Source organism: Rhipicephalus sanguineus, chromosome 1 (genome assembly GCF_013339695.2).
Source record: "Rhipicephalus sanguineus isolate Rsan-2018 chromosome 1, BIME_Rsan_1.4, whole genome shotgun sequence".
Taxonomy (NCBI): Eukaryota; Metazoa; Arthropoda; class Arachnida; order Ixodida; family Ixodidae; genus Rhipicephalus; species Rhipicephalus sanguineus.
The window spans coordinates 303,581,461-303,600,445 of NC_051176.1; the positions used below are offsets into that span (position 1 = coordinate 303,581,461).

At 43.6% G+C, this 18,985-nt stretch overlaps 1 protein-coding gene across 1 annotated transcript in view; it reads right to left on the bottom strand.

Moving 5' to 3' along the window:
- The window catches only part of LOC119379389 (protein slit), a 480,803-nt gene that overhangs the window by 14,508 nt on the left and 447,310 nt on the right, over positions 1 to 18,985 (bottom strand). Inside the window, exons 27-32 of the mRNA XM_037648708.2 lie at positions 15,964 to 16,035; positions 10,602 to 10,765; positions 4,792 to 5,008; positions 4,563 to 4,702; positions 4,182 to 4,275; positions 1,357 to 2,099 (exon numbers count right to left, since the gene is read on the bottom strand). Coding sequence (XP_037504636.1) covers positions 1,357 to 2,099; positions 4,182 to 4,275; positions 4,563 to 4,702; positions 4,792 to 5,008; positions 10,602 to 10,765; positions 15,964 to 16,035 — 1,430 coding nt within the window. The remainder of the gene's footprint in view (positions 1 to 1,356; positions 2,100 to 4,181; positions 4,276 to 4,562; positions 4,703 to 4,791; positions 5,009 to 10,601; positions 10,766 to 15,963; positions 16,036 to 18,985) is intronic.

Here is an 18,985-nt window from a genome sequence, read left to right on the forward strand (position 1 = left end):
GAGACATATTTATTTTGTTTATTTGTTTGTTTATCTATAGATACTGCAGCCTGAATGAAGTTACTGAATGAGAGGGATGAACAACAAACATATGAACATTTATAAGCAAGCTTGCATGAATTCTTTCAATGGTAACGAACGGATGTTCCCTGGTAATGAATTTCGGGCTTTAAGTGTTGATGCAAAAAACTGTATTTAAAGCGGTATGGACTATTCTAAAAACCTGCGAGGGCATTTTAATTCTGAAGCATGGGAACCTACACTTAACGAAATTTACAATATAATGCACTTTGTGCCACATTATGACTTCATTATAATGTTTGAATGTAACAAAACAATGTATATTAAGAACATTGATGCCACCGTTACGTTTGGCCGAGCTGGGCTCTGGGCCAACTCAGGAAATACGGTGTCAAATGAGGAAGTCTAGCACAGCATACTTTCCAAAAAGAAGAGATACAAAGTAATGCGCCCGCATGGAGCAGTCTGCTTTCCTTTTTAAATCGACTTGACGAGAGGGAAGGAAAACACAAACGCTTTGCCGACAATGCTCACGCGCAACGGTGTCTTACCACGCTGAACAGCTTAGCCCGGCTTTGGCGCTGGATGAAAACAAGTCCATGTGAGTGATCACAATACTACTAACAAACAAAAAAAAGGAAATCAAATGCTACGCGTCATCTCACTTTTGCCATGAGCAGATGAAATGCACCTTCAAATCAACCGCTATGCCAATGCGATAAGCCCCCCTGGGCAATTGCTTTTCGATGCTGCTGGCAGGCAGCGACACAAATACATGAAAGTGCCGCCTTTGCAGACTATGTTTTTTCATTGACGAATACAAGCTTGCATTTGTTCTTAAATACTAAATAAGTACAATCTAGAATGCTACAATGATATACCTAGACAACAAAATGTGCGATTGCTTCTAAATCTGAGCAAGAATAGAGCAGCAATAAGGGCAAAATTTTTTTCTGTATAAATATGCATATAACTGCGTGGCAGTGTGCAGTGAAATAAGGAAGGCTGTGTGTGACATCTGAGATTGCACCGTGAGATATCTCAGAGGCTGCATAATGAGTAAAGACAACACATCTGGTGGTAGCACTGCCCTTTCTGTTTTCCTCGCCCCCTTGCCCCTTTAGGTGTCTTGCGCTAACTGGATGTTCACAACTTCAGCGACTTGTTTGATAAGCAGCAGTTGACTCTTTTTCCTGCGTGTACTCACTGACAGGGGCCAGAAATTTGACTAACGTATGAACTCCACTAGTTGGTCATACAGCTGCATGGCCTGCCCCCTGCGCTAACCTTGAAGACTCTGTGGTGTACTGAAGAACCCTTAAAATGAGCACATACCAAGAAAGCTGGAGGCGTTGCGCAGATGCCACTGACGCAGAGCGGTGGCTGCAACATCTGCAGGCAGTCCCCCCACATAGAGTGGAGTATGCAGCTCTAGGTACTCGTGCGGGCCCTCGTTGACGACGGAGCGGGTGGGACCTCCATCCACCATCATCGTAACATTCTTCTTCTCGACAACAAGCGTGAGTGAGTGGTAATCGCCGTCAGGCAGAGTCTCAAAGCTGAACATTGTTGATACTGGGTAGTTGCCTGCATCATAGCTGACTCGTACACGCCCCTTGAACAGCTCAACAGCCAGATGCTGGCCTTCACCAGTGTAGGCGATGACGCCAGACTCACGTCGTGAGGCCAGCTTGAGAGTGATGTTTGCACGTGGCCGAGTCTGGAGTGGTTCAAACTCGAGGAACGAGTCCTCACGGAAGCTCACGCTCGACAACAGCTCACAGCGGTGACCTGCGAAGCCAGGGCTACACTTGCACACATAGTCGGCACCGGCACCTCCTGGCTGGAAGCAGACGCCGTGCTTGCAATCGTGCTGCTGGCAGGGGCTGGTGCGTGGGTACAGCATGGCAACCATAGGTGCCAGCTCACAGTGTGTCCCGCCAAAACCACGTGGGCACATGCAGTGGTAGCTGTTGATACCGTCCACACAGGTGGCACCATTTAGGCACGGCTGCTCCGCACAGTCATCCACATTGGAGCTGCAGTTAACACCCTCGAAGCCCAGTGCACAAGCACACCTGCAAATGTGCACATGCCGTCAATTGGTCTTTTTGTGAACAAACGCTGCATATGCATTGCGAACTCCTGTGGTGTGTGGTACCATGCTTTTACTGTCCTGTGTACAGTAAAAGCTCGTTAATTCGGATTTCAGAGGACCAGAAAAAATGTCCGAATTAACCGAATTCTGAATTATCGAATGTATCAAGAAAACAATAAACAAGTGTCTATTACACCAATGAATTTTAATTTTCTTGATGAATAAGTAAATTCAGTACTTATTTCGCATAAGAGCAGAGTAAATTAAAGCAGCAATTTTCGTCATTTGCGACTTCGTTCCCAATGTGACCGCGACCCCGTGTCTTATGCCGAAACGTATTCTGAACCCATTCCTTATTAAGTACCATCACGACCAACACCACCATGCGCATGTTACGATAATTTTTTCGCCGGCATCTGGCTGGCGACTGATTGTTCGTCCATAACAATGTAGCAAGCGAGTTTTATGCCAACATGCGGTGCACGGCTGAAGCTCTTCATCTTCAAAAGCTTCCACCATGTGTGAGTTTTGTGACATTGCACGCGCTTTGCCCGAAGTCAAAACGAAGCTACTGAGTGCTGCATCCGCTGTGGACGAAACTTTGGTTGTTAAAAACCCGATCATAGATAGCATCCACGCACTCCTAAATGAGCGCGGCCTGCGTCCAGGGTCCAAAGGACACTGTTGAGCACTGCATCTGCTGTTGAATAAACCTGACTCGCTAATGCATGATCATGGATGGCGACTATGGTGACTATGCAGTTCTGAAGGCATGCGGCAAAAATGAAACTACTGCTTGTCGCAGCTTTCACCCAAGTCGCTATCAATGCGATCATAGAAAGTGTCCCTGCAGTTTGCGCGCGCTGAGCAAAATCGAAAACTAAACAAGCTTGCCGCAGCCGCTGAAGCCTAGGTCACCAAAAACGCGATTGTGGTAAGATTTTTTATGGCGACCATGCCTTTCTGGAGGCCCACGGCCATTTTGGTTGTTCACAAACGCCGTTTTCGCTCCTTTGCGTCATACATTTGCGGCGTTTTGTGCTTGGCACACTCCGAGGATAATCCGAATTACCCAGGTTGCAGCCAAATATGACCTAATTAATGAGAGTTTGATGTCATTAAACAATACACATACTTACTGGGACCAGATAACACGTCCGAATTATCCGGTTTTCCAAATTAATGGGGGTTGAACGAGCTTTTACTGTATGAGGTGACCTGGCTCCCCTCAAGCTGCAACTTGCACATTTTTATTGTTGTGGAAATGTGCACGAAACTGACATTGCAGTTAATGCAAATTCCATGCCAATGGAGAGGCCTCTTTAATATGTACCAAGAGGAGAGCTTTTGCATGCTCAGTCACCTGTCATTTCAGAAGAAGGTATGCGCTCCTTCCATTAACCGAGACTAAATTACTAGGGATGGGCGAATATTCGGGCGTTTCGAATATTCGAACTCGCTTCGATACGAATTTAGATTACTTGAAATTTCTCGAAATGAACGAATACATGTATACATTTAACCGCACATAACCCCCTGTAAAGGTGCTTTCACTGCAGTCTGGTTGCTGTGCCGTGAAACCACTCATCCAGGGGAAATCTGCACTGCCGCGAAGCCACACTTCAAGGTTAAATGTACATATTTATTAAGTTTAAAAGCGTCTTATGCGGGCTTATATGCATAGTAATTTTTAAACTGTAACGTATTGCACCATTTACAACTCGCACCCTACTGCTATTCAAATATTGATACACCCCCCCCCCCCCCCCATTCAAGGTTTCTTCCACTTCATTTCAACCCAAAAAAGTGACATTCACTCATACCTAGTTCCAATTCTTAAAAACATTGTGCAAGGGTCATGAAGACAATGCTCGTTTTTCTTAATAATATGCGGTAAATACCATTCGAACTATTCGATTCGAAATTATTCGAACGAATCACTATTCGCTTCGGATTTGCTTCGAACCTCAAATTTACTATTCGCCCATCCCTATAAATTACCTAATAATGGTTGTACGATTTTATTTTTATTACCATTTGTTTTATGAATTAGCCTACTTACGTGTAATACGTAATGTGGTCAACACACGTGGCGCCATTCTTGCATGGGTTGAATTCCTTACTGCAGAAACTAATTTTCTTCTCACAATAGTTTCCTGTAAGTAAAAAAAGAAACATAAGGCTGGATTTAAGTCTTGAACTCACAGACAGAAGGAAGTAGTCCCATCACTTTTCAAACAATGCAATGCAGCATTGCAACAACAAGGAGGGGGCGGGGTGGGGGAGGGAATAATATCACAGGCTGCCATTTTCTATTTGCTGAAAAATGCGAGAACACCTTAACACTACACATTATCCTGCGAATTCATCACTATACGAATTCATATATAACGAAGCTCTCCATTGTGACACAGATAACTTTGAGAAGAAAAATGATTCGCACCAGTGTATCCAGGTGCACAGGAGCACGAGTAGCTTCCAATTGCATCAATGCAAGTGGCGTTGTTTTCACACTTGTTCTTGTAACAGTCGTCTATGTTGGTCTCGCACCGGTCCCCTTGGAAGCCCATTGGGCAATGGCAGCTGTACCCAGGGGCAAAATGGTTCATTTTGGCTTGATCAAGACTATAATGCAAACACCAATTGTCAGCAAGGTGTGAGGATGTGCTTACCTGAAACGCCCTGCTTCGAGCACTTTGCAGGTGCCATGATTCTCGCAGGGGTTTCCATAGCAAGCGTCAACAAGGTATTCACAATTCCGACCATGGTAACCAGGTGGGCACATGCACTCGTAGTCCCGCAGCGGCACGGCGCGACACGTGGCGCCGTTCTGGCACGGAAATGTATAGCAAGCGTCGCATTTTGCCAGCACATCCGGTTCCGGTTTGGCTGCAGCATTGGTCAAAATGGTACACTCAGCGGTTGGGCAAGAAAGGAAAATGAAACAAGCTACAACAGACAGGACTGTGCAATGCAAGTAAACATGCAAAGGCAGTGAGTGTTCTAAAGTTGGGTGGTAGTTAATGGAGTTCAACATTCCACAGCGCTGTTTAGTAATTGGGTGTAGGTGAAAAGAGGGAGGGGTTGTCTAGAACTTTAGATACATGAGAATTTCTGACATGCACATATGTCTTCATTGCAGTTTAACCGCACAAATGTATCTTCATTTGACCTCCATCTGACAGTGGCTGCTCAGAAGCCCATCCTGTGATCTTGTGCTCATTAACACTAAGGCTCCGTACTGATGAAACTCAGATGCCGATCAAGACATCCCAAGTGGCACCAAGCGCAGACTTCGTGGGGTCACTCGTCTCACGGTGATGCTACGTGTCATTCTCACGAGCCATTTGCTTTGAGCTGGTTGAAAATATCCAGTGTTGGTTCGAAGGAGTGCCGAAGAGACAAGCTCAGAGTTGTCTGGGTAGAGGCAGAAACATGTGGTGGGGATTTGTGAGGCGCATTGTCTCTTTTTGCTCACAATGTGTCAGTCAAAAGGCACCAAGTTGTGTCGAAAAACCTGAGCACGTGCATGACTTCGACTCTCTTTGCTTGAACTGCGAAGGGAGAAGTTGGTCTCCAGATCATTTGTAATGAAGGTATTTGAGGCCATAAATGAATGAAGAACTTGTTTTAAGGTCATGAAGTGGTCAAAGCTAAAGCAAGACCACAAATGTAGAAAACAGACTTTATGAAAAAAAATTTTTGGTGAATCCTACATCTATTACAGACCTTCGTAAGTTGCAGGAAGGCCCCACGACCACAACTGACTCATCTTTGAAGCGAAAGTAGTTTTGTGTATTTACAAAGTAACTGCCGCAACGTGTTTGCATTTTCCTGCGATGTTGGCATGACAGTGGCAATGAGCTCTGCGGCACTGGTTGAAATCAGCTAACGCATGCTGTTTCATGTGCACGAAATGCAGTGCAGTCACTTGCCCTTGCTGTTGTGGTCTGCTTCAAGCTGCCACCAAGTCTACTGGTTGAAATCAGCATAACGCATGCTGTTTCATGTGCGCGAAATGCAGTGCAGTCACTTGCCCTTGCTGTTGTGGTCTGCTTCAAGCTGCCACCAAGTCTGCTGCTGTGTTAGCCTAAGGGTGGTCAGCTGCACTCTGTGTATGCAGTGCAAGCCGTTTCACTCGCTAAACGTGGTGGAGCAGCTCGTCAAAACTGTTGTCATGTGCCCCAAGCTCATGCATCATCTGCTGCCACGTTAGCTTGAGGGTGCTGTAAGTCTGGTGAAAGGGAGCGTAAATAGCATTAAGAGACTGTGACACCTGCTAACAATGAAATGTCTTTTGAAAGCCAACAGAAATAAAAACAGGGCCCATAAAACAGCAGGACACAAAGCAGTCACTTGCTGCCGCTTAGTCACTTCCAGACCCCGTAAAGCCTGCTGCTGTGCTCGCCTGAGGCACTGTAGGCCAGCGTAACTGGGGCAGCTTTGAACGGATGCACGCTGCCCATACTATAACCACTGCAGTAAGTAGTGCTCAAAAGTGAAGCTTGGTCTTGAACACAGACCTTCTGCACCTCTTTCAATATGCCATATAAGCAACGTACATTCTGCTTTGTTTCCAGATGAACAAGTGCCAGTCAAGAGCAACAGTGCTGACAATACCTGCACTACAGATAAAGACAATGCCACCTTTCTGTTCAACAGGGAGCATCATAAGCACCTATAGTCTTGACAAAGAACAAACAGACAAGCTTCAGAGGCACCACCAGTTGCTCAGTGATGCCTTTCACAACACATTTACCAACACAAACCACTGTGACAGAGTGTCTTGAAACAATGACTCTGTTGTATAACTATTCGTTCTATAAAAAGATTGCAAATTAGATATTCTGATATGACCATTTACAGACATCAAGTCATTAGTGCGCAATAGTGTGCAAGCACATGTCCACTTTTGTCCACCAAGTGTAGAAATCTACAATAACACCACAGTGCCACTTTAATTACGCCCATTCTTGCAACAGTGCCACTTTAATTACACTCATTCTTGCAACTGCCATAACTCCTCTATGCTGACAAAAAGAAGTAAAAAAAAAAAGTTAAACCAAAGTGATCAGTTTTTGCAATGGTATGTATATTAAAGGTGTGCTGATAGTGAAATTTCATCTTGAATTGAATTCGAATGAATAGTGCCAAATAATGGCTTAATTGTTTTACGGGTATATGTTTATTACATGATCTGCATGGAGACATAACATACTTTAAATATTGAAGCAAGGGACAGCACGCACATTCCCTGCTCCCAGTGCTGCCAGCATCGTGACGGCTAGTGCTCGCAGCCATTGGTGAACCACGAGTCTAAAGCTTCGTACAATATTAAAATCCGTTGATATTGCTATCGGTGCTTTGCTTTTCAAGCAAAACTGCACGATATCTTTGGGAATTTGGATTGTACATTTTCCGGGATAGTAGTAAGTTGTTTTTTTTTTTTCAGAAACGTATGAACGAGGTTCTGCTGTAGTTACCTACTTAATGGTACCATTTGCCACCTGGTTCCGCTTAGATGCAGCAAATGTATGTTACTTAAACCAGTTGAACTGGAGCCACATAAATACCAGTCACTAATTTTTGCCTGGATCTAGAATAGTCAAAAGGTGAAACAACACTTCCTTGGGCCTCCCGATAAAGTCACAGCACCAGGCACAGCACTGACTCAACATATGTTGTGCAAGACAGCTAATGGAGATGCCAAATTGCACTCTCAGCTAAGGCTTGCCAGTTCAAGGCCATTAAGAGGCGCTTCATTGACAGACATCAACTGCTACTGAATCGCTGCCGGTGGTCTAGTTCAAGTGCAACACAGCTTGTAATTAAGGCAATATTCAGTCATATGTTTTAACAAGACTGTTTGTTGGCCTAGTTGGTATTTACTTCCAACTGAATTGTTCTGGGCGCTAACCCAGAAATAAATAGGCAACATACATGCGCAGTTTCATCGCAACCTAGGCTATCCAGCAATCAAACAATCTCTTTTCTGATACATACAATATAACAGAGGTATCGCTGATACAACTTGCTCCTTTCTTTTTAATGTGATGGGCTTCCATCAACTGATGCACAGTCTGATACTTGCTTCTGCCTAAAATCATTATCTCGTCAAAATGTAGTTGGCACTTGCAGGTTTTACAATGCATTGGCAAATGCGCTAAGCCATCCCTCATTAGATTTAGCTCATGATCCCTGGCTCGTTCATTTATCCAGCGCCTCGTCTGCCTGATGTACGATTTGCCACAAGAAAGGGGAATTTTGTACACCACGCCTTCGGCACATCTCCCGTACATCTTGCCATGTTTTTTGCCACATCCCTGCCGACTAGCCTCCTCCCGAGTAGTTCTCGGGCACAACTGAGCCACCTTAACGGACGCGGAAAAGGCCATGGGTACTCCATACCGGCCTGCAACCTTTTTCAGGCTATGGGAGACCTTATGAACATAAGGATTCACGGCAGGTCTTACGGCTCCAGTTTCTTCATGATCCCCCTGGCGTCTCTAGTACCTTTACACTTTGCTTTCCATAAGAGCACTTCGGAGACTGCTGTCAACAACGAGTCAGGGAAGCTCGCAGCTCTAAGTCGCTCGATCTGATTTTCAAATGACCTCTGCATCATGTGCGTACACGATTTTTCGAGAGGAGACCCCAGGCTGAGCATAGCAATATACTACCACGCTTGACAATTTTATGACAGGCCGCTCATCCTGTCATCGTGTTCCTCCCTTTGTGTGTGTCTTCTAATTCGCGGCCAAATTATGTCCTTCAGTAATATAACTGCTGCTATAAATGCTCATTACTTCTTTTCTTTTTTATATATTACCAAATAAGTACTGGAAAACTTACAATATATGGGATACTATAACAATTTTTGTGTGTCATGTTCATCGACATGTAAACGATGGCAACACCCTGGAAGCGTAATCTTATTCTGCAATGAAAACAACATTTTCTTTGTCAACGTGGATTTTTGGGCTAGTTGGTTATATGCTTCAGAATGGGGTTATATGCTTCAGAACTTCAGTTGAAAGTTAGCGCCTGTCCTGTTGTCTCTTCCTCGTCCGTGTGTGTTAGCGCTATGCCCCATTCTGAAACATTTTCTTCTCGCACTACCTGCCCATTCTGCAGTAAGGCCCAACAGAAATTACTTAATTTTTCATGACTGTGACTAATAAAGATAACTGTGATCAACAGTGGCCGAACTCCACGGGGATGCATTGGAGGTTGAGGCGTTTCCTGTTCAACCACTGCCAGTCATTTTGTCATTTTCCTGTGAGGCTGTCTTGTACTACAGAGTGGTAAGGAGCAGCAATCAAGCAATAAGTAGAGGAAGAAAAAAGGTAGCATAATGGTAACACTAGGAAACTACCATGAGCATGCTAAGCCTACATCTCACTCAAACGTAATCACTAATTAAATGAAAAATAAGGCGCCACCACTCTCTCCCGATTTCTTTTCTCGTGGCAGTTAAAAAAGTACCATAAAAAAACATTTTTATTGTTTTTCTATATGTGGCTCTTGCATTTTGGCTAAAAAAGCCATGGACATAAATTCAAGATTGTTAGGTGCGTAAAAGGAGGTGTACAGTGCAGATGTTGGAAGCTAATACTTTCACGGTGCACTGAAAACTGTTTAAGCATTACTAGTACTTAAAAAAAATCGCGGGCAGTTAGCACTAATTCGCGCAAAGCTTGGCACAGTGAAGCACGGACCCGTCGCCATTCGCACTCCCCGTCGACCGACACGTCTAGCTTCGAGATGTGCGGCTTCCTCCTCGGAGGTATGCAGCCAGGCTATGCACTATAGAGCGGAGGTTGCGCGCTGTCTCAGTTGATGGGCGTGGCTTAGCTACTGCGCATGCGTGGCTTGGCAAGGTGGTGCGGTATCTGGTCACTAGATGATGCAATACTTGCTTTCTCTTTTTTCTAGTGCTTTTTCCCTCTCTCTACTTCTTTCTATCTTTCATTGATGTTCTCTCTGTCTCTCTCTTTTCCTTCCTGCATTTCTTTCTATCTTTTCTCTCTCTCTCTCTCGTTCTTTCTGTGCTAAGCTTTACTCTCTCCCCTCCTCCTTTCCCTCACCATGCCATCTCTCCTCCTCACGCTCACTTCCCTTTCCCACCCCCTTGCTACACTATACTATACAAGGCTATGCTATGCTCGGTTAGCGTGCCTGGATAGCCGAGTGGTTAGGACGCTCTCCTTCGGGTCAACTAGGGTACACGGGTTCGAATCCCGCCTCGTGAAGAATTTTTTTTCGGCAAGAATTTTTCTCTTTCTCCTTACACCTTTCTTTCCGTCTCTCTGTTTGTTCGTTTCTTTCTTTCTATCTCTCTCTCTGTACTCTTTCTCAGGTAGCCGCACAGTGGCACATACCGTTAAGATTATGATAGTTTTTGATAATACCTTTTCTTCAGCTATCCTTCAAGAAAGTGATACAACTGATGGAAGCCCTGAAGAAGTCGGTGCATACTCACCCGCGCAAACAAAGTGGTTCGAGGACGCTGTGAGCACCAGCTTGTCTTTCATGTTTGCAGGCTCGGAGCAGCGTGCAATTCCTGGTTCAATATAGTCCTTCTTGATCCAGTCTGAGAGCCAGCGAAGGTTGCAGTCACAGTAGAGGGGGTTTGCGCCAAGGGCTCTGCGTCATACCAAACAGAGCGGCAGTCATACATTTGTAATAGCTGCAGACACCATGTGCCAACACATGTGAAACATGCTATTAGCTGTAATGACAGTGAGAATAATGCAGCCAATATCATCGTCATTACTGTTTATTCTAGATGTTCCTCCTACTCCAAAAACTGTACTCTTGTGTCTTCGTTTCCATCTTCTAACTTTCATTAGCAGCCCTATACAGCTGAACACAGAAAGAAATGTCTTCACAAGAAGTACTATAAAATGCACCAGAGAGGGTGTACCAAGCCACTGTTGTGTTTGTGCAGCACACGATGACGGCTTGAAAGTGAGCTCTCGACACTAATGCTCTGAAATCTGCGTTCTCAGCCTCAAAACAAACTTGAAATGCATGTTTTACGGTGAAAATGTACTGAAATACATATGCAGAGTTTCATCTCTTTACACATTCTCTAGAGCAAAAATGTGAACATTATTTTGCTATACTTGAAAGGCCGTTACTTCAGACTCCATCAACAGATCATTAACTTGACCTCCCCTCCACCATAATGCCTGAAACACACAAGTCTGAAATTTTGTCAGCAAGTTCTTCAAAGCATGCACCTACAATTCTACAAATTTTCGACCCAATATATCCCATCATTTTCTTACGACAAGTGTTTCAGTTTTCCTACAAGCCCTGAGGAACATCTCAGTTAGTACAGAGCAAATGATTCCTTCCAGTTCCCCTCTTTCATCCTATGAAAACTACATTGTGCCAACAGGTATGTTCTACTAAGTGCATACTCCATTTGTGAAAATTCTCATTTTGTAAATTGACATACTTTTCCTGCAGTGCTTCATTGATACTTCTAAATAACCCATTAATTGACAATATGTCAATCTGTCCATACATTTCAATGTTGTTTCAGGAGATCTTGCTGTTGGATTAATTTGTACATCATGTTATGAACAAAAAACATTGACAAAACAGGATTGCGTTTGCCTCGCACTCCCCTTTGCTGTTTTTTGCACTCAGGAATCTGCAGTGTTTCTTTTTAATGTTTGAAAACAATGGATTAGTTTATTTACACAATTGTAAGTCAAATAGAATGTAAGTTGGCCCCCCTATGTCGCGCGTCAAATAATAACAACAACAACAACAATAATAATAATAATAATAATAATAATAATAATAATAATAATAATAATAATAATAATAATAATAATAATAATAATACACGCAAGTGCATTCCACAATGGGGATTGATCAACTTTTTCTTACCTTAGTAACTGTTTCCCATCTAGCCGAAAACAGTTCGTACATGCTAACAACTACACACCATCTGTTTCCCCGTTCTGTCTGGCGTACCCCAGGGCACTGTTCTTGGGCCACTCCTATTCCTCATTTAGATCAATGACCTGTCATCTATTGTAACCTCTGTAATACGTCTTTTTGCAGATGAGTGCTTTCTGTACCACCCTATCAATAACCTTTCTGACGTCTCTTCTCTTCAGGAAGACCTCTTTCGTATTCAAGACTGGTGTGCTACATGGCTCATGTCACTGAATACAAGTAAGATTGTACACTTTTCATTCCATCATCGACCTAATTATATACCCTTCACGTACAAGATTAATAACTGTACTGTATCTGATATCGATACCTTTAAGTACTTAGGTCTTCACCTGACTAAAGATTTGTCTTGGACGAATCATGTAACCCACGTTATCAATTCAGCTAACAAAATGCTTAGTTATCTTCGCCGTAATCTCTTGATGGCCCAGTCACACGTAAAATTACTTGCCTACAAAACGCTTGTACGACCTAAACTTGAATATGCTTGTGCTATCTTTGACCCCTACCAATCTAATCTCACTAAAGCTCTTGAATATGTTCAGAACCATTCTGCTAGATTTATTCTTTCGGGATACTCATATCACAATAGCATTTTGTCACTAAAGTCTAAACTTGAACTAGTACCTCTTGCCCCTCGTCGTCGCATCTCTCACCTATGTTTTTTCACTCCATACCTCGTGACAGCCAGCTGATTCAACTGGCTCATCATACTCCTCCAACAGGCCATCTGACACAGTAATACCACCATGAGCCTGCACCACTACTTTTCTGCAGTTGTTTTTCGTCCGAACTGCCCGAGACTAGAATGGCCTTCCGGGAGAAGCTGCACTCATCCGTGATGCAGCACGCTTTCGATCTGCTACCGAGTACCTAGTCTAATCTTTGTAACTGCTGTTTTTTGACTTACCTTGTAAGCTATTTTTGTAAATTCGTCATAATTGCAGTCTTTTATTTTCACTTTTTATTTTATTTTTTGATGTCCACCCCTCATGTAATGCCCTATTGGGACCCTTGAGGTATCAATAAATAAATAAAATAAATATTAATGTGGTCACTAGACTGACTATTTGTTGCCACTAGAGTCATCTTCCTTTTCATGAACTTTGATAGTGAACACACAGGCTTCTATCAAAACCATTTTGCATATGTCACCAGTAGAGACTGATCGCATAGTTTGGTCAGATATGCCACGAGCTTTGGAAAGCGTCTCGACGTTTGCCTCGCATCTCCGCAGAATAACGAATAATGTCGTGGTGGGTGCTTCCCAACTTCCCAAAAATTATGATTTGTGGCCTAGTGGGTACGTTGCTAGTGTACTTGTATTAGTATGCACAAGAGAGTTCATAACGAACTCTAGAAATGCCGCTCTTAATTCCAGCTTTCGCTGTGACTGTGCTGTGCTTTCCGCGCAGGCCTGGTATTTTTTCAGCATGGAGAACACCAACCGTCTTGAATGCTGCTGTGAACAAGTGGCGAAAGCTTTTTTTTTGGTCTGCAGCACTCATGACGATTCAGGACGGCGATCAAGCATAACAGTAGCACACGGCTGTTCAAGAAAATTCTGCCAAAGAGAGAAGTGCTTCCACCAACTGCCGGTACACCCTGAACAAATCGCAGTGCCGTTGCCAGTGCAGCTACTCACTGGAACAATAGCTCTTCCTTCAATGGTCACTACTCCCATAAGAGATGCACGCGCAGCTCTATGGGGCATGAGGTACAAGGTGAAAAAGAAAAAGAACCCCCAAACAATTTAAGCATGTGGAACAAACATATGCTATGGGTAGGGCCAGAAAGCAAATGTAAAGTTGTAACCATGCCATAGCATCTCTGATTCCTGATTTGTCTTGCCGTTGCTGGTGGTACATGTTTCGGTACCCCTCTCATCCCAAACAACGTGGATCGTGTAACTACAATATAATATTATATAATTCAAAAGGAAGTTCTGAAGGTGTGGTGCACATGTAGTCGAAGAAATTAAAGAGTGCACTTACGAAAATTGCATATCTTTACTCACTTATGTTTCGGCCGTGGCACGGCCGAAACATACTTTATTCGAGACGTACATTAAGGGATGAAGACATGTAGTATGCCATAATTTTCAAGAACACCAAGAACACCAAGGCGCTGCTGTCATATGAAAGTGCACATTCCAAGTTCACAAAAAGAGCAATCGTGTCTCTATGTTGTCGTTCGGCACTGGAAAAATCATGACACCATAAGGTCGATGAAAGCCTTGCACTCCAGGAGGGACACATGCTCAGTGCCGGCTACCCATCAAATGTGATCTTAAGCTCCTGTGAACGGCTGCTTCAGAGCATGAAAGGTAATGGAAGACGTAGCCAGATTGTGACGGAAAGAAAACCAGTGCATATAATGCCCTACATACATCGTGTGTCACATAATGTGAAAAAAGTTGCCAACCGTTATGGGGTTAGAACGGTTTTTTCGGTTCTGTGCAAGTTGGCGAAAGTTTGTGCAATGATGCACAAAAGTAGGCGCATGCCCTGTGGTAAGCGCCATGTTGATCCCTCCGTTGAGTGTATAACAGGTGTCGTTTATAAAGTACCCCTGTCCTGTGGCCATTGCTACATAGGACAGATGGGACGCTACTTTAATGAAAGGGCGAAGGAGCACAGACTAGCCGTTCGTTCCCACACGGGTGGCCACCTGGATTTGCACTGTAGGCGGTGCGGATGTTCGCCAAACCTAAGAGACACACTAATCCTGTACAAGTCTAACGACTAAATGGAAAGGGAAATAATGGAAGCCTTCGCTGACTTTGCTTCCTAAGGAGCCGCATTTTTTTAGATAATTTTTAGATGGTTTTGTGTAATCCAACCTAGTCTTTATGCTGGACAGTGTATTTATTCCAGCTTCCAGTCTGTGTGCATGCCTTTGCTGATCATTGTTTGATTTCTTTTCACTATCTACTGTTTGTTTGGCGTTTTCACTGCAGGTTTCTACGTACAGTATCCTTTTGTTGCTTTTTTGTTGATTTTTTGTTGTGATTTGTGAGCACGTGTCAGGCTGGTGTCTATTCATTTTGTGCTGCTTTGGCATTCCGTTTCACAGTTTTGCGCCCGTCCTGTGTACTCCTCTTCGTCCATGTTTTTTCGCGCAACCCAATTATGTGTTCAAGAATGCACCAACTAGTAGCCCGAACGAAAGCTTTACTCAAGACAAGCTTGCAGGCTTTCTCAAGCAACTCCATGTAGACTGAGCTTGTCAAAGTAACAGCCCTTGAATTGGCACGCGATCGAGGCAAATCCAAAACTGGATCACCGAAGGAAAGGAGCTGCCCGCAGAATAAATTTCACTTTCTGTAAGGGTGAATCGTGCTTGCCTTTTTTTTTTTCGTCTGATTGTCGACATTGGTTGCACGTTACCTTCAATCAAATACGGCATAAGCAGATGCTGCGCTTCGCACTTTTACGCTGCACTCTTTTTTAGTCTGCGCACTGATTGAGCTACCTTTTTTAAAATAGCGTCAGGGTGCGGTGATGGCCGTTAACCTTTCCGATAGGTTATGCGCATCATACAGAAGCTCTGCTATTTGATTTTCACTGAATGAAACCATTATATTTATTTTCCAAAATTCGAACAGTAAAATTCCGGTGTAAATCAAATTGATTAGCAAACACTATTAAAAAAATATTCAAAAGTACGAATATTCGCACACCCCTAGGGAGGTTTTTTTTTTCCAGTGAGTGCTAGTACCAAAAACAAGTTGTAAACCTCGAGCAATGAAGCAGGAGATTATTACACAGACACAAGAGTTACTTTTTTCCCACAAGTTACTACAAATTGCCTACACTGTCCACATGAACTCCACCTCAGGCATCAGACCTCTCACGCCAACTCACATGTGCGTGATAGACTGCAGGTCCCGAAAGGTGCCCTCTGGTATCATCGACACGTCATTGCCATGTAGTGACCTGCAGGGTCAGAAAGGATGTCATGACACGATTGTATGCACAATGGAGAAGAATGGCAAGACACTGCAGCCTTCGTCCACACAAGGTGACAGCATATTTTTGTGAATGCCCAGGTAACCAAACTTTGCTAAGAGTAGCTTACTTGACATAGCTGGAGGCAGCTTGTTACAGCTGGAGCCAGAATAAGCAATTACAGGGGCATCTACAGTACGACTTAGAATTGGTCATTTCATTTATGTTTTTAGTTACTGTGTGGACGTCTATCGCCCTGTATTCTCAGACGATCCCTGACTCAAAGCTCCCTTTTGCTCCATTGAGTTCAGCACAGTGCTATCCCTCAACTGAAAGTGATATACTTATCAGCAATCAGAGTTCTTCAACCATACGAGTTGTGAAACTCCCCATAGGCTCCATATATCAAAATCCAGACACACCACTGGCCAAAATCGTGGACGTCTGCTGATTGTTGCCCCACCTCTAGGCAGAAGAACAAGGTAATAAATATCATTTTTGTGTGCTTTGGTGTTCAAGCCCGCAAGTGATGGTGCATTGATGAACCAAGCAGTGTGTTTATGCTTGCGTCTTAGACTTTGCAGATGATATAGTCTAAACATTAATTACTTTAACCTTTCTTGAAAGTACTTCTCCTCATTCTTGCCGTGACAACTCACACAATGACAGCTGCGAAGACATAACAATCGCGGCAATGCAGTGTGTTTTTTGTCGTCACTCCCAGGTGGTGTGTCGGTTTCCTGTCCTCTGCAAATTCATTCATAGGCATGACTGGGTTTTGGAGCAGAGTTTTGCAACTGGTATGCTTTCAGAACTCTGATTAACGATTGCTGTAGTGTGTTTATGAAGCACAGTGACCACTTCCGTCAAGGATCGGCTCTACCATCAACTGTCTCAAGTGAAGGTGAAATGTTTGTTTATTTATTTATTTCATTATGCTCAGGGCCTGTGGAAATACAGAGAAGAGTGGGTTATATTCATAACATACAACATAATTTAAGGCTAAAAAAAAAAGAAAAAAAAAGAAAGAAAGGGTTACATGGATATAATAAAGGAAAATAACTAGGGGTGCGCGAATATTCGAAATTTCGGATATTTTTCGAATAGTGTTTGCTATTCGATTCGATTCGCACTAGAATTTTACTATTCGAACCTATTCGAACTTCCCAAAAACAAATACAGTCAACGCCCGATTGAAAGTGACCCCTTCAGATTTTCAATATGCTTCGCCTCATTACACTCTCGTATCGCGGCAAAGCTGCCTTTCACGCTCCGCTACGGTCGAACATTGCCAGGAGACGGTCAACGTCCGATTGGAAGTGGTCCCTAGATTTTCAATATGCTTCACCTCATCACACCCCGGTATTGCGGCAAAGCTGCCTTTCATGCTCTGTTATGGTCGCAAATGTATTAACTCAAGAAAACGCTTCTTCCAACATGGAGATGAAAGATGTGGCAGAGGTGGGGGCTCAATTAATGCTGTTTTGGACCTGAAATTTGGGCAGGAAGTCTGAAAAATCGGCCAAAGCTTTTTAGCATCCAAAATTTTCAGATGTTCTTATATATCGACGTCTGCGAGGAAGATTTGGAGCTCCGGACTTGAAGGGAGCACACCCTTGTCCGCCACATCAGTTGGGCTTCCACAGAAGTTGAAAGAGGAGGAGAGGCTGAGGAAATGGCATCCCTGCCTATCACGTGTAAAGTGTTGTAGGCAACACTTTCGTTGCACCAAATCATGTACATAAATACAATTCGGCCTCTACATTGCCTCATTCTTGATAAGACAACTATGAAACACCACTCCGCCAGTGCTTCATCAACCTTGCGGAAAAAAACACTTTGTTGTTGCCATCTCATAAGAATATGCTTAGGAATCCTTTCTAACTTTTTTTTTCTACAATTTCGCTTCGAAGCATTCGAAAAATATTGCAGAAATATTCGAGAAATATTCGAAAAATATTCCATTCGATTCGCACTCACATTTCAATATTCGAATTCGCTTCGCACCCAAAATTTTGCTATTCGCACAGCTCTAAAAATAACAGTAAACATCGCACAGTAAAAGGAGAAAAAAAACAAGAACTGTTGACCCAGAATACAAAGCCTAAAGAGATCTGTTACAACAAAGAAACAAAACAAGAGGAATAATGCTTAAAACTGTAACAAACCATAAAATTCCAAGGCATCCCCCCCCCCCTATGGTGAAGGATAATCTGACCAGATTTGGAGGGGGGGGGGGGGGCGCTTGCTCTGTCCCGGACATAGAGTTAATATACTGACTCTAGAGGAAAAGCTCCCCATAGGGTCCATGCATTGAAACCTATAACCGCATGGGTTCCGCCATGATGGAACAAACGTTGCCAGACCCTGAGACGCTCGCTATATTTGACGGTAGTAATCGGTTTTAATCTACCAACCAAAGCCAGCTACGTGCTGTTCATGGAACATCAGCTGTGTTTTGATGTGTGAAGCCGTGTGTTAGTGTACGGTTGTCTGTGCAGCTGGTCCGGTTGATAACAGTTAAAATTTCCACCTGTTTGTGCATGGTTTTTACTAGGCACTCCCTACCAAAGTTTCTCCGTTCGCTGGCACAAAGGTCCCTCGACAGATTCGCAGCTTGAAGCAAAGTCCGTAGGCCGTAGTCGCGCGCTGATTCGACTTGCAATGGCGAGACACCTGTATCCACATTCTTTTTCAGCTCGTTGCTGCCGTACTTCAGCGCAGAGAGCCGTAAAGCAGAAAAATGTCGATTGCAGCATGCAGCGGCGAATGTGAGTGAGGCGTCACCCGAAAGCTTCAATCAAAACTAAAGATACACGGCACACGAAACTTTATCGCCGTTTAAAAGACTAAAAAAGAACTTCGATTGCGCCTAGTTGGTACATAACTTTCAGTGCTTGTCGTCTCTTCTTTGCCGTCCGTCCTGGTTTGCACTGAA